Here is a 27838-nt window from a genome sequence, read left to right on the forward strand (position 1 = left end):
AACAAATTTCGCACTGGGATGGAACGATGGGTCTTCCGATCAGTTGGTTTCCACACTATCCAACGGTTTCACTCTTAGAAGTAACGTAAACGTTTGATGAGATGCGCAACCGACTCACTTTGTCATTTATTTAGAATAAATAAAGATGAAGGAGCTTCCGTGATTGCGAGAAATGCAGCCACAAAACATACTTGAACAGGCGGAAGGCAATACAGCCTTGAAGCAAAAGTCGGAAAAAAATGTAGTTGTCACTGACGAGAAGCATATCATAGTTTGACGTTCAGCGGACAATCTGAAATTAGCGTGCTTTCCACAAGGAGCCATTTAGCTATTTTCACCTAAATCTATCTAGAGCTATCTGTTTTTGGGGAAGATCAGATGGTAATTGTCCCACAAGGTAACTACCCGTGTAAAGGTGGATACTACTGGTGGGACCACGCGAGTAGTATGTTCTCTCGTAAATCCGCCTCCCGTCTCTTGAAAAGTGAGATCTCTTAGGGAATTTTTTTGAGTCACCTTGCAGCACTTGCTTGCATTTGAGTCGCAGTCAATGAATATCCAGGAAAGTTCAGGAAGATGGATGTTCCGTTTTGTAAACAAGGTGCATATGAGAGTTCTGCTCGCCTGTCCAATAGTCTGTAACGGTTCACCTGGTGCTTCTCTAATGAAAAAATCCGGAGCGAATGCCTTCTTCCTTTCACCCGTCCAAGGCTGTACAAAGTGGCATTGGCTAGATCCGCTGGCTTCTAGTTTGCATCCAAATTTCTCCGGTGCCATTTTCGCAGTACATGTGCGTGGAAGTAATCAGATTTTCGTATGGACCAAGAAATGAAGGCCGAAATCACAGGCGGGGAGCGCTAACAGTAATCAACTGGGAACATTTGTTGGCACGACTTAACCTGTGACGAAGTGCTGTATGAAAGAAAGCTGAACCGTTATTTGTTCTTGAATCACCTTGCTGTTGAAGCAGCCTGCTTTCCCCTTTTTTCCGGCTCATCAGGTGGGTGGATCATCATAGACGAGAGATTCACATTGATTCAGCTGTCAAAACCATATTCGTGTGTTTCGGGAATCTGTTCAAATGGGAACATAAAGTTGACAGAAACTCGGGGATTATGCCTATCTGATGAACCCCAAGAAGCACGAAAGCGGTCGTGGGCTTTCGGAGAGTTTTCAGCGACCTTGTAAGTAATGTGTTATATTTAGACAATAACGTATTACGATATCCAACATATCGTGTCAGTCGAAGTGTGAAGAGTCCTGGTGCAGCACATTCGCTGGTGTGAACCACCCTAAATGACAGATTCGGCTGGATCCGGTTGAGTATCTTGTTGAAGCCAAATTTTCTGGGGAAACCGGAGTATTTGTCCAGCAAACCTGTACTACACTGACGCGCTACAGCTTGTCGGAATAAAACAGGTGCAATGCAAAAAACGAGGTGTGTTGATAGTGTAAACATGATACGAAGGAAAAAGTGCCCTCTCTCCGTGCGTATGGACCAGCTTTCTACTCAAACGGCGTGATGCGCTTTTCTGGCACGTCGGGAGTGTGTGTTGTCCACCCCTCATTATGTCGATGCGTGTCTGCGTCCATAAAAAATCTGACCGTAGACTGAAATAGTCCCTAAGTTCTGTGGACCTAATTTGAGAATGAACGGAGTTCTGAGAAACATCATTGATTGTACACATCAGTATGTATATCCTTATTAATAAGTCGTCTCACGAGCTGACAATATGCTTTTAATGTTCACCGAGATAGTTCTCCACTAATCTTTTAGTCATCAGCAACAGCTGTCGTTATGAACAAAATATCAAGGTGGGAGTATCGCGATGTGGTTTCACATACTTTTAGCTTTCACTCAAGGGGGGCGCTCCATCCTCTTACGTAATCTCCCAACTACCGGCATTTTCTGATCTCTCCTACTCACCTGGTTTTTTAATGCGCATATAACAGTTACGTTTCCAGGACAAAAAACCTTTTCAAGTTAATTATAGTCTTCGACAAGTACACTCATTTGCATATCAATTTGGTTTTGCCTAGGAGAATCATAAACGAGGGATTTAGGTGGGGTTCCAGTGTTGAGTCTTCCGTCAAAACCGAATTGGTATGCTAATGAGAGCAATTGTTGAAATCTGTTCAAATGGGGTTCAAGTAGAGCATAAGGTTGACGGAACCTCGCGCACGGCATCTACCTGATCAGCCAGCCCCAAGAAGGGAAAAACCGGCCGTGGGCTGTCGAACGGTTTTCAGCAACTTTGTGATTAATGTACTATGATTATAGTTTGTCGTTCTCGTCAAACAGACCTACTGACGCGGGATAATTAAAACGAACAGTCAGGCATAGTCCGAAAATTGAGGAACGCCACTTTTGTACTTGTTTCTTTTGGAACGTTATTCTGTGACGTCTATATCGGAAGTCCAACTCGCATTCACCCTGCCCCGTTCCCTAAAAGCACACTTCCCAGCGCTCCGTTCCTGCTAGTTAGTTACATTTAATTGCACGTTTCCGGTTGACTGTTTACTGTACAACCAACCCATTCCCGAACTCGACAAGCGTGCATCTATCGACTGAAATGGGACGGAATGTTTCACGTGTCGACCGATCGATACCTGGGACACTTCCTGCGTGGTGTGCAATAGATTCCAAACAGTGCATGTTGGTGTGTCCTTGCGTGCGCGTGTTTGTCCACTCTCACGTGACTGTTATGCCCCAGCAGTTCGCTTGCTACGCGGGCCGAGGTAGCTCTAGTCTGAGCGATTTTTTTCGGAAAAATGTGAGGCCTTGATAAACTTCTGTAGCCCTTGGCACACCAAGTTTTGCTATTCTACAGTTATTCTTGCCCCATCGCAGCAGCAGAAATTTACTAATGGTTGCCCCATGTGATGTCACGAGAGGATTGTCGGTAGCTCTGACGGATATACTGATTCACGATGCACGGTGGTGTGCCAGGCTGGTTGACATGACAGCAACTAAAGTATTGTGAGCAGAAGTCACTGCTACTGGACGAAAAATAGACATAGGACCCCCTTACGTCATCAACTTGCTTAGCTCGGATAATGCGCAAGTAATACAAGCAGCTAAATTTGAGTACAATCAATTAAAATACTGGTTATTAGTTTAATGTCAGAAATGTATTCAATAGCACACTGATTGCGAAGCAAAACCCTCTCACCTCATTCGCTTGAAGGGTTTTAAACCCATGACAAAACTAAGCGAACCGTCGTGCACACCGTACCCCTTTTAGCACCCACTTTAGGCAAGAGCAGGTTGGCGAAACAGTCACGTCGGATGGAAAAAAAGCTTCTTCAAGGACACCTGGAATCTTGAGCTAATCAATAACCAGTTGGCAACCTTATCCATGTACTCCTACACCCGCCTAGTCGGTACGGTTTTGACTAGAACAGGTTTTTGATCTAGGAAACATGTAACCAAGCGCAACTTCCCCAGTTGCCAGAGTTTCGTTGACGGAGGATCAGGAGAATAGGGGAATGATAGCCACAGGTTGGAGGCGGTGGTTCAAACACTCCATGGGCGTTAAATCACTGTTTGTCCGGCATGACAGGGACCGGGGGAGAAACTCAGTAAAGGGGAGAGTTTAGCACAGGATCGTCACTGACAGGGTTGCACAGCCACATCTGTAAGCGATATCGACTATTGGTTTGCTTCATCCAGCGGTCTCTACCGGGGGAGATGACAGTTACCAATTGGACCTAGTTTACTGGTACGCGGGCGACTGACCGTCCCTAGGTTGCCCCAATACCTGGCCGAACGAACAAGGGGGTTGTGTGAAACAAGCAACCATCTGACAGTACGTGGAATTCGCAACCTAATCTGAGCGTTACAAACTGACCAACCGAAGAGAACTGCCTTTCCCAAAAACCATTCGGCCCATCTCAGCATCTTATGTTCCCACTAGGTCCGTCCAGTCGGCAGAAAACTCAAAAATAGGAACATAAGAAGCAGAATGTCCAGAAATAGGTATAATGTTTCCTTGTTTTTAGAAGCATAAGCACCTTCTACCGCACAGAATGTCAGTTGGGGAGAAGAATACTATTTTTCATGAAAATCCGAATTCAATGGGGCTTCCTCCTATCGGGGATTTCAATGTTTTGGGTAACTGGATGACACCGACCGCTGGACTAGCGGTTTTTAGTTCGACTGATATGATATTTTGATCCTTTGACACTCATGCTCTTCCGTGTGTCCTATGGACCTTGTTTCATGTTATGGATGACAAATTTTCGGTCAGGAAGTAAAGTTCGATTTTCATATCAGGCATTCCAGCAAAGCTGTTCAAATGTAATATGGCAACATGTTCCCAGATCTACTTACTGTGATGCGTACGCACACAAAAGTAGTCCTATCTGTGATTCTCGTCCGGGGGTTGTATGCAAAAGACAACGGGGTCCACGGAGGCCAGATGGAACCCTTTAAATTGGCAACGACTCTCTGTTTGTCGAGACGTTGGAAATGTTCTCACGGTGAACAAAAAACCAAACGAAGATTACCCATTCGACACCTCTTCATCAGACTCGGTATGTACAAATGTGGTATAAAAACTGACTGTGTGTAAAACAGTTGGTCAAGTCTAAACTTATGAGTCGTACAAACGGCCAACTCAGGGTAGGGTGTAGACGATAGTGTGAGGAACTGTCAGGGCGCGCCCAGACACAAGAAAAAGCACATGTGCAGAGATTGACGCATCCCCAAGATCACCATCGGTTCGACATGTCCGGAAAGTGAGTGAGTTGGCGGCTTTCACCAAACACGGCTCAGCAACATACGACCAGCGTAGTGGGTCTGAAAGTGTTCAAGACCGGAACACCGCCACTGACTGTACAGAGGGAACAAGTGAACGACCATCTTTGGTCATTTAGTCATCCTATATATTGACGCAGATGCTCTATGTTTTGTCCTGGCAGTACAACCGTGTCTCCAGTTCTCTGTCTTCTCCCTATCGCGTAGTCTGGCAGGCTCAGTGCAGGCATAACCCGTAAACGGCCACCCACGATACAACAGGAACAAACGAAGGTTCAATAACAATCTTATCCCGAAGGTGAAATCAGCTTGTTGTGAAATGGTAATCACTGTGTGGCTGTTTCATTCTTGTTGGAGATCACCAGTAGAGCATGATGTCAGAGTCTCAAGATCACGTGACCTGAGTAGCTGTCTTATGCAGAATCGGCTGACGCATACGATAAAGGACGGTCAAACGCTACATGTCGGTAGATTTGAGTATGTAGGAGTTTTCATCGTTCCAAAGCAATCTGGCTCATTTAGGTTCGGCTTAGGTTGGCATGAGGCCATGAGCTCCGGTTATTTGCTTGTTAAACGTGATGTGCAGTTGAGGGTAGCCTTGCCACAAAATACCGGTCTGGTCGTATGTACATCTCCTCTCCATTTTACTATCGACTTTGCCACTTGACTAGGCTGTTGTGCAGTGTCAGCAGTTTGTTGTAAGCGAGCCCACACACAATTTAATTTGTTGGTCGTGACCATGGTAAATGTTTTGAGGTGTGTGGATTTTGTACGCAAAAATGTGTGCCCTCATGCACCGTTCTGTTCTGAGGCATTCAAATTACACTGAATAACTCGTCCAAAACTTTACCGTTTACTTTAAACTTAGTTTACCCGCTTTTTTCCGAAAGGGAAACACTGGATTTTTTTTTGGTAAAATGACTTGAACGTTTGCAAGCGTTTTAAGACCGTCCTTAGAGACTTATCCCACACATTGGGCTCTGAAGTGAGTATGTGTCTTCCAGAGTGCTGCCTGAATAGCCACGATGTGCATTTATAGACAGTAATATCTATTTATACAACCCCAGTGGCTTCTCATCTTGTTCATCTGCTGCTCTCAAAGTTCATTTTTAGAGCCAATCTTCTGAGCTCAATATGTGGGTTCCATTCCCTCTTAATGTCTGTTTTTTTCCAAGTCCACTCTTTGTCTTTTTACACTACGTGTGTGTCTGCTTTACACGTACACCTCAATTTCTTGTGCATACGATTTGCCCTGAATGGTTGCCACCTACTTGTCTTTCCTCGTTAGCAATAAAACACAGGTGCTGCTACTGGCCGTCATCTGCAGACCGTACTCATGTGACACAACGGCTTGAAGTACAAAACCTTCATCGTATCACACTAACTTCAATGATTCTGTTCGTCTGGGTGACAAATCTGGATTGTCGGATTTCGATATACAGTTTTTCTCAGCATTGATCGGATCTTATGCTCTGTGTGTGATGTTTAGTTCCACGGATGCGCGTCAGTTTCATTAGAGTATATTACAGAGTAGTGCGATGAAACGAAGTCATTTTGTAACCTCAAGGTCATGTGCTATGCCATTACAAGTGGCTCATTGCAGAATGGCCACAAGTTCCTGGGTGCTTGAATTCCCTTCTGAGTGTTTTCTTTAAGCTCTGTGCCTGGTTTTGTCTGTCTCTATGCTGCACTTATGAACGAATAACGATGAACTATTTCTCTTTGTTTTTTTATGCATCGTTGCTGTGTTTCATTGGGTACTCTCTTTCAGCCAGAAGGGTGTCAAGCGACGACTGTTGTGCACAAATGATTTAAAGATGTGCATGGTACGAAATGGACAATTCGTGTTTACGAATGTCGTAAGCAGCTGCATACTACTCGCATGCTCATCAGTAGTATCCGCCGTTACACAGATGGCAGAGGTAGCTCTTCTAATTCATAGAGCGAGAAGCACTTGAAATCTAGACGTACGTGCTAGAGGGTAACACATTTGTATGGATTTTACCAGCGAAAACGGATCAGTCGCCGAATCGAGGTTTTAAAGTTTTTACAATTTACAAGTATCCAAAGTTTCTGAACGGAACTTTGTGCGTCTTTCTTCAAGTGAAGACTACAATTAAAACATTAAATTCGACAGCGCGCTCCAAGTCTAGTCAACCGTCAAGAAGTGAATCGGTTGAAGTCCTTTTTTCTTCGTTCCTGCTGTTTGAAATCGCATGAACAACGACAATCGCCAATGTTACTCAGTTATCCTTTTGTTTACCAAAGTTAAAATTTCTGTCCGAAACGGAACCTTATTCAAAATTAACGTCAGTGTTTTTTGTCTCCAACAGAGCTTGCTATGTGTTTTGAAGTGTTTAATAATTTTCACGTTAATCCCTCCGAAAATGGACTTTTTAAATTTGGGATAAAGGTCAAAAGAATTTGTTATATCTTTAGAACAGGCGCAGATTGTCTATAATCCGAACCTCCGAGATCAGTGATCAAATCATCTGGCTTGCCAGTAAAGAGTTTGGATCAGGATGACCTACATGTGGGTACTAATAGTGGGTTGCTAAAAGTTGAACGATTTTATCAGATGTTTTTACGTGTCCCTTTTGAGACGTATTATGTAGCTGTTTCATCTGCTGTATTGTTAACCACCCCCTCCAGTCTTGCCACCTCACTTGAGCAAATAGATGTTGTGTCACAAGCGTGACTAACTAATGCTTTCACGGGAACATCAGATTCACAGCCATGCAGATCATGACGAGTTCAAACAAGATTGATGTGTGCATCAGACAGTGATATCCCGATGCTGATGCGCATCATACTCCAACAATCAGAGAGAAAGCAGACGACTACAGAAGCACCGTTAAGCGACGCCGAATTCGTCAGTGAATCTAGAATATTGCCGTGTCAGTTCACTTCACCGATAAGTGGTTTATAGTGGGAGTGTAAATCAGGTTTTGCTGAGGCGAGATTTCATGAACAGACACTTGCACACCAAATCTTTTGTGTGATAAGTTAGCTGACAATGATAGAGAATTTCTTCGATATTTAATTGACCCGGTCAAACGGTGGTTCGTGGTCCACTGGTGTACACTTTCTCACGACCGCCGAATGAAGTCAGGAAAAAAGGTCGCAACCTGGGCGGGCCCGACAATCAGACATTACTGAAGCGATCCTAGAAATGAGGAGCGTTTTCAAAAGTTGTACAAGAGATCTGTCGTGGAATATCTGTTCCTCCTGGCTAAATTGAGTAGTAATGAGTGACGCGAAATATCAAAACCTCCGGGAAGGCAAAACAAAGTCGGAGCTGGGTTTCTAAACGGCATTATTAATGTAAGACAAATTCATAATTTATACAAACCTCGACAGTAGATACTCGCCAAAACAAATGCTTCATTTGGACTACAAAAGTGCGAATGAGCAAACAAAACAGGCTCCCACGTGAGACAGGTCACACGTGCGTAAAGTCGACCACAAATGGCTGGATGACCTCAAGGCCAAATGAGTGAAGTGGTAAGGACAAACAAACACCAGTTCATATATACGCACTAAACACAAAAGTGGAGCGCGGGTTACTAATAGGGACAGAATAAATATGGGGAATTTCAAATGTCAGAGTAATGGACGATACATGAGTAAAAGTGACCGGGTACACTCGTGATTCCGGCAGAAGCTTGTGGCAAGCCTATATTACGTCCTGTTATCACAGACGAATAAGGCGCTTGAGTTTACTAACAGCTAATGAAATCTTACCCTTGAAATGCAAATTTCATGATAGGTATTTCAAAATCCATGTGATATGATGATTTTATCAGAAGGTGTGCTCATCCAGTTAATTTCCTCTGTTCACCTGTTATTTTCTCCCTTGGCTCCAGACCTGTGAGTACTTATTGTATGTCTGCCAGCCGCCCCTTGTAGCTTTCCGGCATGATTGCATGGGATTATTGATTGATTTGCCTGTTCGATGCACGTCTGATAACCTGAATGCAGTTTCTTAGGTAGTCCTATCCCCACCTGCTAGCTCACGTCGATATTCTTCTCAACAAAACCAGAGTTCGCGTCGGTCGAGCGAAAGCGGAGAAAGCGAGGAATTCGATCTCATTCTCCAGGCGGAAAGAGCTCAGCTCGAAGAGATCGCAGAGCGTGAGCTCGAAGCTGCCAAGGTATGTCGGTGAATCCATTTGTCCATTTTTCTACTCAAAATCATGTGACTACCTCATTTTTTGTTCAGTCTCTTCAAATCGTCTGATGGGATAACGGAACCTGGTGGAGCGGTAAACGTTTGTTCACCACCGTCTGTTGAGATATGTGTCTCTGAGTGTTCGAGAAAACCGAACTCACCGAACATATCTTAGACATGGGGAAGCTGTCCTGTGGCTAAATAGATTTAAAATGCCTTTCTTGGGTGGCTGAGTAGAGGTCAAATTGTAAATTTTAGCACAAGAAAATTGATCATGATCGGAGTGAAAAACAATTGAAGCAAGCAGTGAAGACAGAAGCAGTCGAGATGCAGAGGTTGGATTCGAGCCACGGTCAATACGTTTGCAACTTGACCACGGAACCGTTTTGAGCTATCAAGCGCTGTTGAGCAAGTATCATCCTATTCTGACGTGAATAAGCTGTTCAACTAATTTCGAGCTCAATAATATTCCAAGTCCTTTGGGATTCGCGTTTCGACTTCCGGCCGTTTAACATACTTTGCACCAGGTTCAGAACTATTCCATTAGCTCACACAGAAATTACTTAGTTGTATCTTTTGAATGCGGGAATGTTCGTATCTTTTGATACCTCAGTTTTTTTAAAACAGTGTTGATTGATACAGTTCTTCCAATCGTTCAAAGTACAAACCTGTGGCTTTCGCTGTCCGGACCAATATCAGCTTCGATGGTGTATTCTACGGCGCCGATGCCCCAGCTCCCACAAGGGTCATCTCTTTTGAACCAAGAGATTTTCTTCATATAAAGAAACGATTCGATCCTCATTGGTGGATTGGACGTTTGGTTCGAATTGGCAGTCCCTTAGGTTTCATTCCCAGTCCGGCAAAGTTGGAGCAGATTCATAGCACCAATGCCCCCCACCTGGCACCCCAGACTGGAGCGGATCTACCAGCCAACCCAGGTGCGGCTATACCACCCCATATAAAGTCTTGTAAGTTTTTTTCGCGTTGTGATTGATTCACGCGCAACGGGTTAGTTCAAATAACCCGAACATTTGTCGTTTTTGTGTTAGTATTCACAGCTTGGCGGACGACACCCTCGTATGGCTGAATGTCCCATCCATCCAAAGTATGATATCTTTCTACTGGGCTGCGCAAATTTGGATATGTAGTGATCAAACGCCAGAAGACACGCTGCCTCAATTTCTATGCATATGGATTTTGGTTGGATGTTCGAACAATGCCTGAAGCAGTGTGTCCTTGTGTATTGCTCGGGTGATCTCTTAGTTGAGAATAGGCATTTATACTGTCAAGCCAGACAGTTCAAACGTTTGTACTACTGTCATTGGGCCATGTCAAAACGGACCCATTAACTTTTCCACTCGCTTGTCACTGCTCGGCTCAGAGTAACACTAACGGACAGATGGTCCGCTGCCCCCAACAAAGTGAGCCAGACGTTTTCGCCTGAAAGTTGCATGCCTGATTTGAGAAGGATATTGCAACTTCATAAGAGGAAACTACTCACAAGGTTGCTGAAAACTCTCTGACAGCCCACGACCGGTTTCGCCCTTCTTGGGGCTCATCAGATAGGCGCAACGTATCCACGTCTGGGGTCAGTTGACAAGATATGGGGAGTAATTTGATGTCTCACCACAATAAGGCATCGGCGAAAAAGCTCGGATAGACAACATGAGTCGCACAATTTTGAGAGTTGCTACATAAAATTGGAGCGTAGGCAGGACTAAATTTTGTATTTTCCACAGACCAGAACCCGAAAGTTTGGTCATTGTTTTAACCTGTTTTATGTCACCCCTTTTTCATTTAAATGCGTCCACCGGTCTGTGACCTCCCTCGCTTCCGCTCGGTCAATTAGTACCTTTGCTAAATCGCCATTCGAGGAATTCTTTCGTTGGTCAAGGTTGTGACTCAGTTAAAGGCCAACATCCATATCGTGCCTCGTAACTGGTTCGGCTGGCTAAACTGTAGGTCCTCTGTTTTTCAATCATCCCATTAAATTTCTTTAAAACACAGGTCAATGCATCACACCGTCCGGCTTTGCATTGCGCTGTTCGCTTGCAATACCCGAGTAACGTCGTATCATTTAGCACCATTCCACACTATGCTTGCTTGTTGACCTGACTGGATGGAGGTATAACGTCCTCGCCATTCAAGTGGACAGTTGCTTACAACTGTTTAAAACCACAACCGTAATCACAGAGACTATCTATGGTGTTTCTACGTGTTATCCTACTAATAGGGTTGCTGCAAACTCTTCGAAAACTCTCCAAAGTAAAATAATTTACAGTGTTCAAATTTCAGGAAATTACTTGATCAAATTGTATTTACGGGATGATGTGCCACTTTTAAATTAAACTAAATGAAGAAACCGTTAGACTCGTCTCCAAAAGCCTGTTTGGAATGGCTACCAGAGAAAAGTTTTCGAAATTTAGGGAATCACTTTACATACTATCAGGATATGCATATGTTTGTCATGGTTCGACGTTCGATGCTTTCAGCTTGTACCTCACAGATATCATTCATTACCTCAGTTTGAGGAACATCATCGTCGGAGCTGCTCAGTCTACATCTCCGTATGTACGGCTACCCTCCAAAGCTAAGGCAGTTTGAAAAATTCAAATTTGGCTTGCCTACACAATTTTGATGATAAACTCGAATAAAACTAGTCATACCCTCGAGTAAGAACAGTCGCTGCAATAGGAAATACAGAGTGACATTCTACCAGGCTGCCCACATCAAGTAGCTTGTATGTCCAGTTTTTGAATCATATTTTGTTGACTAAAAACGCTGTGTATTGTAAGAAATTATGGCGATCTCGGCAAAAGCTTCGCGGCCCTTCTGCAAATACTCCGCAACTCTCTGTCGGCCATATCTCCAACTTTTGAACGAAGCAAGTTAGTTGTTGGCACGTGTTCCAGTTAGCAAAAGCACGCTGAGCGTAAAGTGAAATGACCGGATAGAGTGCCTTCGAACCGAATGTCTTTACTTTTTCGAATTTTAGTGGGCTAACAAATTTTGTTTTATAGAGAGGATATACGAACCAGAACAATCTGCATCCAAGGCTTTTTCAAAATATCAACATTTGTTCTATTCATGGGATGGAAAACCCTTCCTACTTAGGCAGCAATCTATGCACCCGACAAGCCCCGTGGATAGCACGGTAAACTTGCTTTCTGAGAACTCGAGTTCCAGTCCTTGTGTTCACCGTTGGTCCATGTGTTATACTGATTGGTACAGTTGGTAAGGACATCAGAGTTACAATAACCCCCTAGCTAGCCAATATACACTCATTTGCAAACTAATTTGGTTCTTTCGAGAGACTCACCTGGAACCCAGCTGAATCTCTCGTTTATGATGTTCTCAGGCAACTGAATGTGCTGCACCAGGACGCCTCATGTTTCAGTCGCTACGAGATTCGAGATATCGTGATACATGTATATTTTTGTAATGCACTACTCATATGGTTGCTGAAAACTTCTCGACAGCATACGATCGGTTTTGCCTTATTTGGGGCTCATCTGGTAGGCGAAGTCCCCAAGTTTCCATCAACCAAAACCAAATTACTTTGTAAATGAGTGTATATTCGCTAATTTCGTGCAATCTGGTTTCAAGCAGAACATAAGGTTGACGGAAACTGGGGGACTGCGCCTAACTGATGAGCTCCAAGAAGGGCGACACTAATCGTGGGCTCTCCAGGAGTTTTCAGCAACCTTATGAGTAGCGCATTACAAAAAAACACCCCAGCTACTTTGCAGGCCGTTTTGTTTGAGTGATCATTCGTTAAACGTCAACCTTCTTTCAACTTTCCAGCCTCGGATGCTGATCGAGGTAGACCACGCAGTCTCCTGTACGGTTCGGCTGAGTAAGTCAGTCAGCTGCTTATTGCACAAATTTATGCGCTCCCAGACACAGACTTGTTCAGTGTGAACACATATTCTGAACCACATTTTATCGTATTTCAGTGATCGACGGGGTCCAGTGATGGCAGGCAGTCGACAAGTGCAGCCTGAGTCTTCTCCGCCGATCGACTTCGGACCTGGTACGTTGTCTGAGATCATTCTCCCATCTACTTCATTCCTGTTCCACGTTATTTATGACACCTATGGCGTCAGAATGGTTTATCCCTGAATCTGAAGGGACGTGTGTATCAAGCTACAGTACGGGCTGTTTTGTTGTATGGCTGTGAGACTTGGCCTATTCGAGCAGCGGAACTGAGACGTCTTCAGGTGTTCGACAATCGTTGTCTCAGAACCATAGCTCGTGTGGGTTGGTGTCGGTGAATCCGTAACGAGGCAGTTAGAAAGTGCGTTTTTGGCTGTGCAACGGGTACTTCCATTGAGCAGTGTGTCCAGGACCAGGAGCTGCGTTGGTTCGGACGCGTGTTGCATATGCCAAACCATCGTTTGTGGAAGAGAGTGCTGTTTTCCATGCCCAATTCAGAGTGGTGTAAACAGAGAGGTGGCCAACCCTTGACTTGGCACAGGAGTATGAAGGAAATCACGAAACGCTTGGGTGCTGTCNCAGATTGCTTGTGTGAGCGTTTGGAGGTATACGCACCTCGGAATGACCGTGGTGAGCTAGCACTAAATCCCTCCCCCTTCCATCTCTACTCTTTTCTTTACAATGCGGCTTTCAAATAAGTCGTGCTGGTATGGGAAAGAAGCATTGGTGTCGAACACCCTTGTCATGCTGCCGATGATGTTGATGATGATGATGATTTGCTCACGTTCTGTGTGAAATGCGCTAGGTGACTGAAGCTAGAATGGCGATTCACGGAAGTTGCAGAATCCAAACTAATATCGACACTGATCTATTTTCAATTTGTAGATGCTTATGACGATCAAGACGATTATCGGGAAGGACATGGACTCGGCGCCTCTCCACCAGATGCGGGAGGTGTTGCAGTGTCGGGAAAGAAACAAACCCAACTACCGGGAATGGGTCCTGGTGTGAAACGCAAAGTCTTTTCCAAAAAGGTACAAATCTACTGAGAATTACTAAGGCCAGAATGTCTGGACCGGAGTTATTTGCAGGTTCCATTTGAACTACTGAGGCATGCAGGGTTGTCTTCTACTCCATAATATCATATTATAACAGGATGTACAAATTCAGCATTTGAACTACTGAGGCATGCAGGGTTGTCTTCCACTCCATAATATCATATTATAACAGGATGTACAAATTCAGCATTTGAACTACTGAGGCATGCAGGGTTGTCTTCCACTCCATAATATCATATTATAACAGGATGTACAAATTCAGCATTTGAACTACTGAGGCATGCAGGGTTGTCTTCCACTCCATAATATCATATTATAACAGGATGTACAAATTCAGCATTTGTGTGACGTCTTTTGTTGCTCATCCATCGAAATCCGTTTTTTTGCAGACCGATTGGCATTAGACTAGCTTTGTGGTGAGAAGCACAGAACATCTGTTTGCTCATCTACCACAACAAATCCACGACGCCGAGGGTACGTAGATTTGATGAGCTGCCTTCCCACAATAATTTCTACTGGTAGCCTAGCTTGATACTTGCGGTGTTTGCACTCGACCGTGCACCATATGGAGCCATTGAATCAAGTTGCGTCGGAGCAAATCCAGTATCTGCAGAGTTCATTCACCTAAACGATTTTCTTGTCGCTTACAACAGATCGTCAGGTACCGCAATTTATTAACAGCTTATATCAGCCTGAGGTTTTCAGGATTTCCGCCCGGCAAGACGGTTCTGCCGGATCATCAATTGAAATGGGCCAATTCAAGTAGGCCGGCTTGGCTACGCGCTACCTTGAAGCACTATTCTGTACTATCCAAATGTCACCACACGCTCGTGGATTGGATCGCAGAGCTTGCGGAAAGACGTAGATGACAAAACTTGGGGTGAAACCAGATAAGGAAATCACTGGAAGCATTTTTGACCACTTGTGAGTAGTATGCACTGCTCTGGAGAATAAGTTGTCAAGACGAGATCCATCAGTGAACTGCAATCAGAGTTGTAGTGTTCGGTTGTAATCGGAGTTTCGAATCTGACAAAATTGTCTGCTTCTGCTATCGAATACGATTCCTGCTCAAGATCATGTTGAGCACTAAAGAAGTTGATGTAAGATGTCGAACTAAAAATGGCGCGATCTAACTAGGGTTGCAGTACGGCACCTCTAGTTACTTTAATTGTGTGCACATAGGTAACCTGACTCGGCTGGATGAACCCTAAATGAGACATATTCGTTGATCAAGCGGCGACTTCAATTTCGCCCTGAATATTAATGATTCTCCATCTCTGGAATTGCTACTTTAATCAGTTTGATCGTGTCAAACCGGCAAACCAACTATACAGCGGGTGAGCTGTAAAAAGCGTTTACGGTCTAATTATAACCGGAAATTTGACATAAAATTCCTTGAGATGTTTTTTCTTGCATGATGTGAAAATTCACAGTTGACGTCCAGTTCTTTTTTGACCGGTCATTTAGTAAATTATTCGACCGATTAAAAATTGTCTGATGTGATCCTTATTCAAGAAACAGGGGGAGTCGTCTGGTTTCCACTCGAATCAAACCTTATTTTCCGTGTTTAATCCAATAAATCGTCTTTGCACCAAACTTGAAACGTCAACTTTTCTGCGCTTCTTCTACTGGCTTAAGTAGATAGGTTATTATTTCACTATTCGTTCATTTTAGGAGGGGCTGTTTACTGTCAAATGACAGTAACCACCTAAGGATGCCAGATTAATATACTACTCATAAGGTTGTTGAAAACTTCGACAGCCCACAACCGGTTTCGCCCTTCTGTTGTAGCAAGGGTCTCAGCACGGCATTTTGTCGACGATCGCTCTTCTCGTTGAACAGGCTGAAGCATATCATTTATAATGAAAATTAGGCTGAAGCTGAGGTCACTGCCTGCAACTTCACACCCTGTGTGAGTGCAGGTTGTTGATTGCCGATTTTTCAAACCTTTCAGTGAACATGCCAGTTTGTGATCGCCTTCCACTGCTATGGAATCCTCGCGGACAAAGTAGAACTTCAAATACCCAGTTGAATTTTTTATGTATTATCCGTCTAACCACCATGCAACATTCAACCTAATGCGCACTTACTCTGCTGTTTGTTCCATCCAAAATGCAGCCGGATTTCGTCGCTCCCTACGAAGTTGTCCCGTGTATGCGTCCAGTGGTTTTCGTTGGTCCGGCTCTCAAAGGTTACGAAGTGACAGATATGATGCAGAAGGCCATCTTCGATGCCATGAAGAAGCATTTCGACGGCAGGTGAGCAACTGGTTCCGTCACGGAGAGTGTAGACCCCGAAATAAACTGGTTCCGTCACGGAGAGTGTAGACCCAAAGAACGAAATGTGTGAAATCCTGGGAGGGTGTACTTGCAACAATAAATTATAACAGTTCATCTATTACTCGTGAGCGTCTGATTTCTTGCAGTGAACTTAAGCGTACTGATCGTAGCAAATTAAGTCTTGTGAACGCTAGAATCCACGTCTCAAGAGTTCACTTTTTTGATGAGCGCGGGATAACCGGTGATCACAAAGCCAAGATACGGCTTCCGGTTGATTCAATCGGGTCACTGTACTGATACAGAGCAACAGTTACTCGTCAACACACTTTGCACGCATGGGTTATTAAATGGCCTGTGGTAATGAACAAATTACTATTTGCTAAGCAAGTAAAACGACTTATCAGAGACAGCAAATTAAGTACGATGGTGCAGCTTATTCATGGAAAACCTCAAATTTGTATGGACGTAATACACTACTCACAAAGTTGCTGCAAATTCTTCGACAGCCCACGACCGGTCTCGCCCTTTTTGGGGCTCATCAGGTGGAGGCAGTCCCCGAATTTCCGTCAAACTTATGTTCTGCTTGAACCCAAATGGGACAAAATCAGCGGATTGCACCTATTTGCAAACTAAGTTTGTTTTGCGAGAGACTCACCTGTAACCCAGCTAAATATCTCGTTTGTGATGTTCCCAAGATTTGGGGACTGCGCCTATCTGATGAGCTCCACAAAGGGCGAAACCGGCCATGGGCTGTCGAAGAATTTTCAGAAACCTTATGAGTAGTGTATTACGTACAGATATCTCGAACGTCCTATCAACTTAAACATGAGGCGGCCTGGTGCACCACATTCGTTTTCTTAAAAACATCATAAACGAGAGATTTAGCTTGTTTCCAGCTGAGTCTCTCGCATAAGCGAAACCTCAAATTTGACCCACGGCGTTTGGTCTGTCCATCCAAGTATTGGAAGAGACATCAGAAGTTACAACAATACTCCATGTAATGGGTACACTTTTCACGCATGTGCTGCTTAGTTCGCTGCTCGTACTACCTGCTGTTAGGGTCGGCGAAGTGCCCAGTGAAGAGTACCGCTATTTCCAACGAGAATTCCCGTGTTAGGGTTGCTAATGACCATGTATGTTGTCCACCATCGAGGTCCGCGTTCGCCATTGTTTGGCATGCCAATAGTTCCACAAGAGTGCCATGCCCATTTCTAAACCAACGCAGCCACCGAATAACCAGCGAATTCGTGCCTCAAGTCATCTCCATATATTTAGTGGGTCGTTTTAACTGTCCGCTTTCAATCGAATTATTCTCATAAGCGCAACCCTTTGATTGGCCAGGCGCCAATTTTTGCGTCCTGGCGGAGGAAGCTGTCGCCAACAATTGTGCATAGTTACCAGTTACGAAATCTTCGGAAAATTGATACCAGACTGCGTAACATCGCTATGGTTGACAGTAAAATCTAGGTTGACCACTGATGTTTCACTACAGCACATAGATGACAACTGCTTGCGGCTGGTTTGCCTCGCGTATAATATTTAGTGACTTGAAAGGAGAAATTCCGCCTTTCAGCTATAAACTCACATATGTACTAACCCGCTCCCTTTATCAGTGATCCAGAACAAGGCACCGGGGATTTTTTTCGAAGGGTAGATCAGGGTAGTGCCTCACACGTCGCATTTGGATGTGGGCTTACTTCCGTTTATTAGCTACACGGATAATTTAGACCCCTTGACAGGTTCGATCAACTCTACTTTAATCCTCACTAGATTTCTAGCTTGCAAAACTTATTTCTACGGTCAACTTTATTAACTTAGATGACAGGTGATTTGTTTTAAAAATTTCCCCCTATAATTCATTAAAGCTATGCATAACAGTCACCTGAACTTTGTCAATTTTTTCTTCCGTACAATTTTCAGAATAATCGTTAGTCGTGTAAGCACGAATATCTCCCTGGCCAAACGTGTTGGTGCTCTACTCCACTTGGACAAGAAGAATGTCATGGAACGCGGCAGGGGTCGCCATCTGGTTACTCTTTGTAAGCCAAATATTTCTTACTACTGACGGGGATATCAGTAACACGATTTTACTGGAAAACGATGCGTGGTTCTGTGATGTTAATCTGTCTGATTCTATGTTTTGAACAGTGGTTTATCCCAACTTCGTGAGAGATATCAGGCAACGGCTCGTCCAGCACAGAAGTCATAAGGCAGGAATTTGTGAGCTACTAGCTTGATCTACTGCGTATCCTTTATGATTGTTGCGTAAAAAGTGCTGTCTTAAACGAACGCCACACCAAGATTTATTACGCGTATCTGAACGACAAAGAACCAGATGGTAGGTGCAAAGCAATCATCATTGGTAGTTAGCAGTTCGTATTTCCAGAAGATGTTGATCATGTTGAATTTTCCTTAAACGAACGTTAGTTAAAGCTGTGTGAATATGCAACACTGTATTACGCCGGGACATGATTAATTGATTAAATGATTGATTAAAATTCACATTGAAGGGGCATAGGCCTATAATCTTTCTCGTTTCCGTTTCCACTTAAGTGGAAGTTCAACAGGACCTCGAACGCATCTTCCATTTGGCAAGCAAAATGCAACTGCTTCTGCTCGACTGTGACACCATCAATCATCCGAGTCAAATTTCAAAGACATGCTTGGCTCCGATAGTGATCTATATTAAAATAAACAGTATTCGAGTACTCAATCGATTAATTAAAAATCGAGGCAAGGAGCAGAAGAAGAACGCCGGCGTTCAGACTGCCGCAGCGGAAAAGCTACTTCAATGTCCTCCGGTGAGTTTAGTTGTGGAATAACCTTGACTTTGGAATCATTTCTTAGTTGACTTTCGCGTCCTCCATTCATGATGGATTTCGTTTGACGTCTTCTACTTTGCATAGGAATAAAGAGTGGCCTTCAAATTATATCCCAGTACCATTTCCATCAGGAGCAGGTTTTTTTTACACGAACACGGCCGGAAGGCGGTCAAACTACTATGACTGTTGCGGTTAAATCAGACCTCAGGGAATCCTTTGCTAAGCAGATAAACAATACTCAGCACCACTAGAATCCATTAACAGCTGTCCGCTTGTGACCATAGAAGGAGTTTTGTACTGTGGAATACAGTTGCTAGACGTCCATGCAGCATTGTTTAGAGTCTCAGGATAGTCTAAGAGGAACAGCCACACAGAAAGCAGCAAGTCCGTTACCACCAGAACTGTAATACATGGGTGCCTGTGCGTTAAATTTTGCAGCGGGATATATCTGTATAGGACGACTAGAATTATCAGGTGGATCAGAAGAGGTCGTGCCTAGACAACTCTAACAGGAACTTCCCGATGTTTGATCATAGCCTCCGGCTTGTAGTTCATTATACTGGAAAGGCTTTTGAAAACCAGGAACGAGGCGATACGAGAAATCGGTTGTGAGATTCAGACTTGCAGGCCTTGCTTTCCGTGCCATTGACCATTTCAGTCCCTCAGTTATTTGTGCGTCAAGTCTCGAGGTGAAATGCTTCGGATAGCGCATGCTCTGTTTCACGGCAGCCAATAAGCACCTGGGTCGTGGGAATTGGGGATGATTCTGAAGGAGCGTAGCGACAGTGAGCCCATCTGGTGAGGTGCTTTCGTTGCGCGAGTAGTCGAAAACTGCTGCATCCCATAGAATCAAGTTAGCCAAGCCTGATATGGTCATTGGTTTCTGTCTTCTTCTAAACTAGAGTGGAACAATTCCCACAAACCTCACATGAAAACGATGTTCATTTCATCTACCTGCCGAAAATTGGACCAGTTTATTTGGTTCGAGTTCATTCTTCGAAAAGATCTGAAAATCCTCAATAGAGATTTTGCCCTGTAAACAAAATCTGTATGTAGCTAGAGGTCTAGAAGCCTTGAAAAGTTGCTTGGTGCTCATTGGAAAGCAATAACAGTTGGTGTTTTGCGAATCTCTTGGGAGACTCGAATTCGCGCAATCTCAGTAAGCAGTTGAATGTCTAAACCTTCTGTCATGAACGACTGGCCTTCGCAATAAGACGAGGTTTGTGGGCATTCAACCTTTAATTAATAGGTTGCCTTCGTCCGTTCTGGTGCTGGCTAGCTTCGCGAGTGATAACTTGTCAGCTGGGAGACTCATTTTCCGAGTTAATCACACTGGTGATCAGCTGTTCTTGGCATAACGCATGAAGCTGCACGCTCAGATTTCTCTGGAGGTTCGTGAGATTCGTATTTCTGTTAGTTCCCAGTGAGAATGAAACAAATGTAAAGTGGTTTCGGACGTAACAATTTCAACTCGCAAACCTCTCACTTTCTTAATTTCTTCGCAGCTTTTCGTTTATCACCAAAATTCAGCCAGAATCTTTTTTGTTAACTGTGAATTAAATACAGTCGCGGTCTGCGGCCTGTCTTCTCTGAGTTTATTTCAATCCACATTATTGTCACCATACACCATATGGCCAGACTTCCGAAAAGTGCATTTCGTGCAGTCAGAATCGGTTTTTTTTCTCAGTCAAATAATTGCAAGCTTCTTGCTGTCCATATACATCCACAGGATGCCTTCGAATTCGTTGTGGACCAGAATACACTTGGCGCAGCAACAGATGCTCTTCGTCAATTTCTTGAGGGCTACTGGGCAGCCACACATCCAATCTCAGAACAGTCCAAAGCAGAACGTATCTTGGGCGCGGACCCGATTGAACCGGATTCCGACCGTCCACTGGTACCAATGACTCCAGGCCATCCTGGGCTTAGTGTGGTGACCAAGGTGAGTGCTGATCACATATATGAGACATTTAGACTCTCGACTGGTTTATACTGTTTTCACTGCCAATTCATGCTTCCAGCTTTCACAAACGGGACACTAACCCATAATACAGTTACACGAGGGTATGGTTCGTTCGCGCACAACAACCCTAGTCATTGTCTCATAAATCATCATATATATATGTACTTGGCGACTAAAGTTCCTATTCATTTAACTTGTTGTCATCCTTTATATATTTATGGAATCATATTTAGGGAATTAAAAACTTTAGACAGTGCAATGTGAGGCACCTTGAGTCCACTGTTCACCATCCGTACTAAATAATAATCGTAGTTTTGACGCTTGCATTCCACCCATTTTCCTTCAGTCGGCTCTTGACGCAGGGTTTACCAGCCAGGAGGTTAGTGCTTTGACCGGTGCTCGGGCAGCCGGTTGGGCCACGGAATCCGGTATACCAGCAGAGAACGAGCTCGGACTCACCGGTGTTCGATATGGTGGAAGTTTGGGAGGAGATGCTCATGGGATGGGGCGTGGAGTGCAAGGCAACAAAGGAGCGGAAGGTGACGCAGAAGAGTACGGGCATCAGTCATTAGGCGAAGGGGATATGGACGGGGCACAAACCTACGACGATTCGCCACGCTATGGATCACGTTCTCTTAATAGACAGAACCGACTCCAGGTTGGAGCCGCCCACGCGGCTGCCGTGGCTGCAATGACAGCTGGTTTGGTACCAAAAGGACACAATGACCAAGCTTCAACGCAGATTCACCATGAGAAGCGTTCTACAGAGACCTCGGATCGAGAAGCTCATTGGAATGCGGGGAACAGAAGTGGTCCTGGACTTGCGATGGGTCTAGCCAGTGGTGTTGCGGCCACGATAAATGCTGCGCTGTTCCAGGGAACTGGGATCCGGCACAATGGTCCGCTAGCAAAGAATCCCACGCCATCACCGACAGTTGCTGCGGCCGCTGCAGCCGCTGCAGTCAGACCGCCTCCTTTGAAAGATCTGGGTATTCACCAGGTGGAGTGTACGGACGGTACACACGGTAAGGTTGTTTCTCACCAAAGCCACTGTCATCATCATTATCATCATTGTCAGCTGTAAGAACCGCGTACTGGTCGTACACTGGTTGTAGCTGACACAGTTTCGTTCACCGATGATTTGGGGGAGGGGGTAGGTAGCTGCGCATTGCACGCGCAAGCTGGTAAATTGGTGCATAAATCCAGCACTGTCAGTGGGTTGTCAAGCGGGTACGAGTGCCATTGAGGGCGCGACTGGGTCATATCTGACAATGTCTCTAGCCATTGATGTGGCCCGTCGCGGGGTCCCCATCCAGGAAGACGGCAGTGACCAGCGCAGCTGAGTTTGCTGGTAATGGCCTTCATACTTCGCTGCCAAGTCATTGTTTGACCGCCTCTGGCTCTCTTCTACCCTTCACACGGTTGGGCGAAAAGAGCCCTTCGAGGAAGTCGGTCGACTGGCATACGCAGCACGTGGCCAAGCCAACGCAACCTGTGCAGTGTGATCAGTTCATCCATCGATCCTCATCCTCTTCATCTATCTATCCTGTCATAGAATGCTCAGTATGCCGAATTGTTCTTTGGACCATATTTCAAACTCCTAACTTAAGCAGTAGGGTGTGCAGATTAATCATAAATTTTTGGATTCTTTCAGCTGTGGCCTCCTTTAGGTGCCTAACTGCCATGCCACCCGAAGGTTGCACGAGGGCTGGGATACTGTCAGGTTGCCCAAGCCTAGACAGTGGAAGTCGAGAGGTAGAGTTTGGGTTCGAACCACGGACCTTCCGGTCAGAAAATTCGCGCTCTAACGACTTGGGCCATCTTGCCCCGATCCAACTGTTGGATTACCTGCAAATAATCTTTTGTGATAATCTGGCTAGATGTGCTTGGGACGATTCAAAAACAGCGTTTCCTTAAATTATGCACTCTTCGTTCAAATGGGAAAGTATACACCTCGGTCGATAGTAAATGCGATGGTGATACTCCAGTGGGTTCTCCACTGGGTTTGTAAAATTTATTCTGTTAGTAAACAGCAGCAGTTAGGAGCACACTGGTCTAGCTCTGAAGGTCAATCTAGTTCCGATAAATTTTTTCGCTGACTTTATAAAAGCCAAACTTTCAAATACACGCTTAAAAAACCAAGTAAATATGACCAAACATCGGGAAACAACGCTGCCTAATTGATTACGTATCGTCACGGTGTCCCTGCTATTTCCCGTCCATCTGCTTGGGATTTTAACCCTGTTTTTTTTCAGAAATGCACGCCTCCAGAAAAGCCCAACCACTCGAGGTCGTCTGACTTCTTTGGTGGATTGGAATTATTCGATGCGTGGCGTTTTGTTAAATGGCTTCAGTGAGCATGGCAGCATGTAAATATTGACCAGGTTGCACAATTCAGTGGGTCTTTTCGCTCATGGTGACCTGGTGCGAACAGCACCTGGATCGGCAATGCTGACGTGTGTAAAATGGTTTTCGGACGAAGTAACTCACTTAGGATAGATGAAATGATCACATCCATGGTTTGTGCTGGCCTGACCACATGCTCCGAATGCTAGTTGACCGATCGAAGGGTTATTTTCACATGCACACGCGAAGGGTGAAAATGAGCCAGGAAAGGTCGAACAGTCACTTAACAGTGGAGTGTGAAAGCCATTACTGGCGAATCCAGCCGCACTGGTCATTGCCGTCTCCTCGAATGGGGACCCGGAGACGGGACACATCATTGGATAAAGACATTGTCAGACATGGCGCAGTCGGACCCTAAATGATGCTGGTGCCTCCCAGCCGCTGCCTTCAATGCATAGCCCCTTCCCGTTTACCAATTAGCCCCTTCCCAGTCTACCAATTATATCAGCTCCCACCTCCAATGTGCAGCTACCTGCCCCACCACCCCAAATCGTCAATGAACGAAACTGTGGCAGCTATACTCACTGTACGACAAGTACGCGGTTCTTACAGCGGATGATGATAATGACTGTTCAGTTCTTTCTGTTTGGCCTCATAATTACCGAGACGTTCACTTAGAATCTTGACTCGATGACGATACCGAGAAGTTTAGCCATACCCGCCAGATGGCTTTTTGCCGATCACCCTAATCCTTATCCAGGCATTTCAGACTGCCGTTTGGTGATCGTCAGCACAGGGCCGTCGGTAGAAGGATCACACAACCGATTCCGTTTATGAACGACACTCAGATTTTCAAAACGCTTCAGTGTATGAAAAAGCCGAAATATCGGGGACCAGCTGCATTCTGTCAAGGGTGGGGAATAGTCCCAATTATTCTGTTGATTCAGTAAAACAATCAAAAAAGGTCAGAAAGGTTAAAAGTCTTTCCAACCCGACAGCACGTGACGTGGATTCGGAACATGCACTGCTATTGGCGTAAATTTCGGACTTTTCTGACATTTCGTAGGATCAGGCCAGTTGACACACAATGCGTTTGCGGGGCAAAAGAACTTTGAACCCCTCAAAAAGACACAGTAAGGAGGAGTAATACCTCTGGATAATTTTTTCAAAGTGAGGTAGTTCTTCCGTAAGAAATCGCTTCGCGTTCAAGTGAGAGTCCCGACACAAATAGGTTTTCCCTCTGATGAGTATTACTGCCTCTAAAGCAATCAGACCATGCTGAATTTTCACGGAATTCTGTGGATAGGTAGCTCTTCGCAAGATACTCCTCGATGAATTTATTGTCTGAATGGGTGGCCAACCCTTGACTTGGCAGAGGAGTATGAAGGAGATCACGAAACGCTTGGGCGCTGTTGGTGCCACTCGCCTTCCAAGATGGGGACCGCGTGATCTTCACTGTGCCTGATTGGAGACACTACAAGCTATGGCTGCAAACTGATGTTAGTGGCGTTCTTGTTGTCCGTTTCTATCCAGATCGCCTGAGTGAGTGTCTGGAGATATAAGCACCTAGAAATGATTGTGTTAAGCGAGCATTAAGTCACTTCTCCTCCCACCTTTACTCTTCGCCTTACAGTATTCAAATAAATCATGGTTGTACGGCAGTGAAGCATCGGTGTTGAACACTGATGTCATGCTGTCGATGATGATGGTGATGACGATGTCTACCTTCAAGGTAGTAACCTGTACAAGCTCAACATTCATTTATTTTCAGTCAGTAAATGTCAGTCGGGATTAAGCATATTAGTTGTCCTTTGCTACCCATGGTGACTGTTTGGCCGAAAAAGTTCGATTGCATGGTAGTTAAAGATGTTGGATAGGTTTTACCGGTGCACGAATATACGGCTATGTGTTTCGCAAAACCAACGTCCTTGTAAATGAGGAAGGAGTCTTTTACAGAAGGGTTCGTCAGACTGAGGCTTCTTGTGTGCACGCAGTGAGGTTACGAAAAATTAGTTAACCAGTCGGTCAGTTCATCAGCCATAAACTGTGTACCACAGGCACATTCGTTCCAGCTGGCACAGTTTCGATCACCGGAAAACGGGGGACTGTGGGACATACAACCAAGCCTTACAGGCAACGACATGTTTGCTTAGTTCGGAAACCGTGTAGCTATGAATTGAAGGCGATAGCGCATGCGCCACCAACTGCCAGCGTCACTGAACACTGGTGAGTTGCGTATCGGGGTCTGTTTCCAAGTAGGTGACAGCTGTCGACCCGACTCAGTTTACCGGTTGGTGTTTTCGTAATTCGTTGCCGGATCATACACGGTTCCTCTCTCGGTCACTTTTACTCAGTACAGGGCTACGCGAGAGCCATGCGAGCGAAACGGTCTTCTGGCATGTGGAGCACATATCTGAATCAGAGTAACCTATAAAGCGTGGGTGATTCACCCATCACGCAAGACTTCTTTCTTCCCAGTACCATCTGGCGTACCTCAACATTGCTAAACCAATATTCCCACCAAACCCTACCAATGCTTGGGTAAATGTTTATAATTCATAGCGTTTCATGAGACGCACTTCTAGTTACCCAGCAACCAGGAGAACGCAACGATCAGCGAGCGTAACAAAGCTCTGCAACGTACCAATTTGTCGGTACCCAATCTCTCATCACTTTGTTATGTTTAAGCTTGTTTGGTTCTTCTGACCAGCAGATTCCCAATCTTTTTATTCTATTGTGTAACGTATTTTTAAGCGCCTACCACGTTATTGTCTATGAACGAAGTCGATTTTGAAGGCAAGCCTGTCATCAAGGTTTACTACTGTTTCACTTGAACTCAGCTTTGTTTCAATCAGAAAGAGTGGAGATCTCAACAAACCTGAGACAGTACGGGATAAGATTTTGTACGTGTATCTTTAATTTATAATGGTTCTAGATTGATTTACTCACTTTTCACTGTCGATTCGACCTTGTAGTCTACCAGAGTCGGTCTGCTCGTCAGGCGAAACAACGAGAAGCCGAGTTGGAACGTGTACGTCGCGAAGCAGAGGCCAAAGTTCGTGCCCTTCAATCCACTGTGGGCGGTAGGCGGAGACGTAAGGTACGAGATCGGAAAATGCACGATGGCGATATGGCAACGGGTGGTGAGTGGAATGCCAGGAACGGTGATGGGTCTTCCCTCGAACGTCCTGCACTGGTAACCATGGATGGTACACAGAGATATGGTGTTGTCCCATCGAGGCCGACGGTACGTATTGGAGAGGAATACGATGCCTATGACCCGGAATATTTCGTTCCCGGTGGAAATTATCCAGGTACCGGTCCGACAGTACAGGGTATGTCACGTGCCTGTCCGCCCGACGATTAGACGGCAAGTGGGTACTGTGTTCGACTTCCTCGGTCGCTGGGACCCTCATTTACCAAGATCTTTCACGACTGCCCAATGGATGAGCATAGCTACCGACATACGATCATGATCATTTTCCTGTATCTCGTTTGGTGTTTCTTCTAATTTGGCCACGTACCATGCTTTGTACATATTTCATACACACCTAATTGCCTCAGAGAGATATCACATGATGGAAGTCCACTACCAGATACACGTACCCCTGACTTGGCATCTCACCATGTGAACTGATTATCTAGGATGTCAAACTTTCACAGAGTTTTGAACCAAGAGAAACAATTTTTGTGCGAATCGCTATACATTCAGTTATATCACGTGAAAACGATGCACATAGGTAGCCGCTTGGTCTTGCATTGGCTTATGAGGTTTTTTCAGGTTCCGAATAATCACGAAACATCACTGATTCTCACATGTAGTAGTGACTCATTCATCCTTCTCCCAGTTCTGTATCTCAGCTCAGTTTCTTGCTTTTTGCGCGTCAGACTGCTTCGGATTACACATTATTTGATTATTACAGCGTGGTTTCATGCTTCCCTTGAAACGAAACTGGGCCTTACAGCAGTGCGACGGTTCCCGTACATCCTCAACACTGTGGGCTATGCTGGAAAGTGTACATCTGACACAGAGCCCTTCATGTCAATCAATGGCCAATGAGTACATATCTGAGGACAATTTTGTCAACTAGTTTCTGAATGACGGAGTGCTGTGGTGGCCTGACGTCACCGCTAGGCGTTTGATCCAGAGGCTTTAGTCCGGGGCACTGGCATTCACTTTTTATTCTTGCCTCTAACTGTACAAAGAGATGGGCTTGGATGCTTCAAATCAGGTGATTGGTAGTAATGCAAGACTCCCTCGCCCTTTTTTAAACGAACCTCTCATTGAATCCTTTTGTTTTGAAGAGTCTAAAAGCCTATTTCCCGACCCCTTGGTGTTAACATATTTGTTACCTCTGGAGAAGACTTTGAAGGAATCTTACCTGATGAGATTCTGTAATCCAATGACATGTAGTTGATTCAGTAGACCGAATTGTGCATATACTTTTGTAATCGGAAGTCAGAGGTCAAATCGTTCGATGTACCACAAATTTGAGGCACACTG

General features: G+C 44.8%; 3 protein-coding genes across 3 annotated transcripts in view; 1 reads left to right on the plus strand and 2 right to left on the minus strand.

Annotated features, from left to right (window-relative positions):
* Positions 1-21550, minus strand: part of T265_11045 (hypothetical protein) — a gene marked incomplete at both ends in the record, with an annotated part of 42637 nt that extends 21087 nt beyond the window's left edge. Inside the window, one exon of the mRNA XM_009177591.1 lies at positions 21448-21550. Coding sequence (XP_009175855.1) covers positions 21448-21550 — 103 coding nt within the window. The remainder of the gene's footprint in view (positions 1-21447) is intronic.
* T265_15325 (hypothetical protein) overlaps positions 8749-27838 on the plus strand; it is a gene marked incomplete at both ends in the record, with an annotated part of 30308 nt that continues 11218 nt past the window's right edge. Inside the window, 12 exons of the mRNA XM_009177592.1 lie at positions 8749-8913; positions 9189-9265; positions 9573-9898; positions 12735-12786; positions 12887-12963; positions 13752-13900; positions 16043-16182; positions 18124-18242; positions 18757-19004; positions 20755-20967; positions 21335-22013; positions 26310-26669. Of these exons, the coding sequence (XP_009175856.1) occupies positions 8749-8913; positions 9189-9265; positions 9573-9898; positions 12735-12786; positions 12887-12963; positions 13752-13900; positions 16043-16182; positions 18124-18242; positions 18757-19004; positions 20755-20967; positions 21335-22013; positions 26310-26669 (2605 nt within the window). The remainder of the gene's footprint in view (positions 8914-9188; positions 9266-9572; positions 9899-12734; positions 12787-12886; positions 12964-13751; positions 13901-16042; positions 16183-18123; positions 18243-18756; positions 19005-20754; positions 20968-21334; positions 22014-26309; positions 26670-27838) is intronic.
* The window catches only part of T265_11047 (hypothetical protein), a gene marked incomplete at both ends in the record, with an annotated part of 12931 nt that continues 10788 nt past the window's right edge, over positions 25696-27838 (minus strand). The window contains 2 exon segments of the mRNA XM_009177593.1: positions 25696-25747; positions 25763-25861. Coding sequence (XP_009175857.1) covers positions 25696-25747; positions 25763-25861 — 151 coding nt within the window.

The sequence above is a fragment of the Opisthorchis viverrini genome (genome assembly GCF_000715545.1).
Source record: "Opisthorchis viverrini unplaced genomic scaffold opera_v5_436, whole genome shotgun sequence".
Classification (NCBI taxonomy): Eukaryota; Metazoa; Platyhelminthes; class Trematoda; order Opisthorchiida; family Opisthorchiidae; genus Opisthorchis; species Opisthorchis viverrini.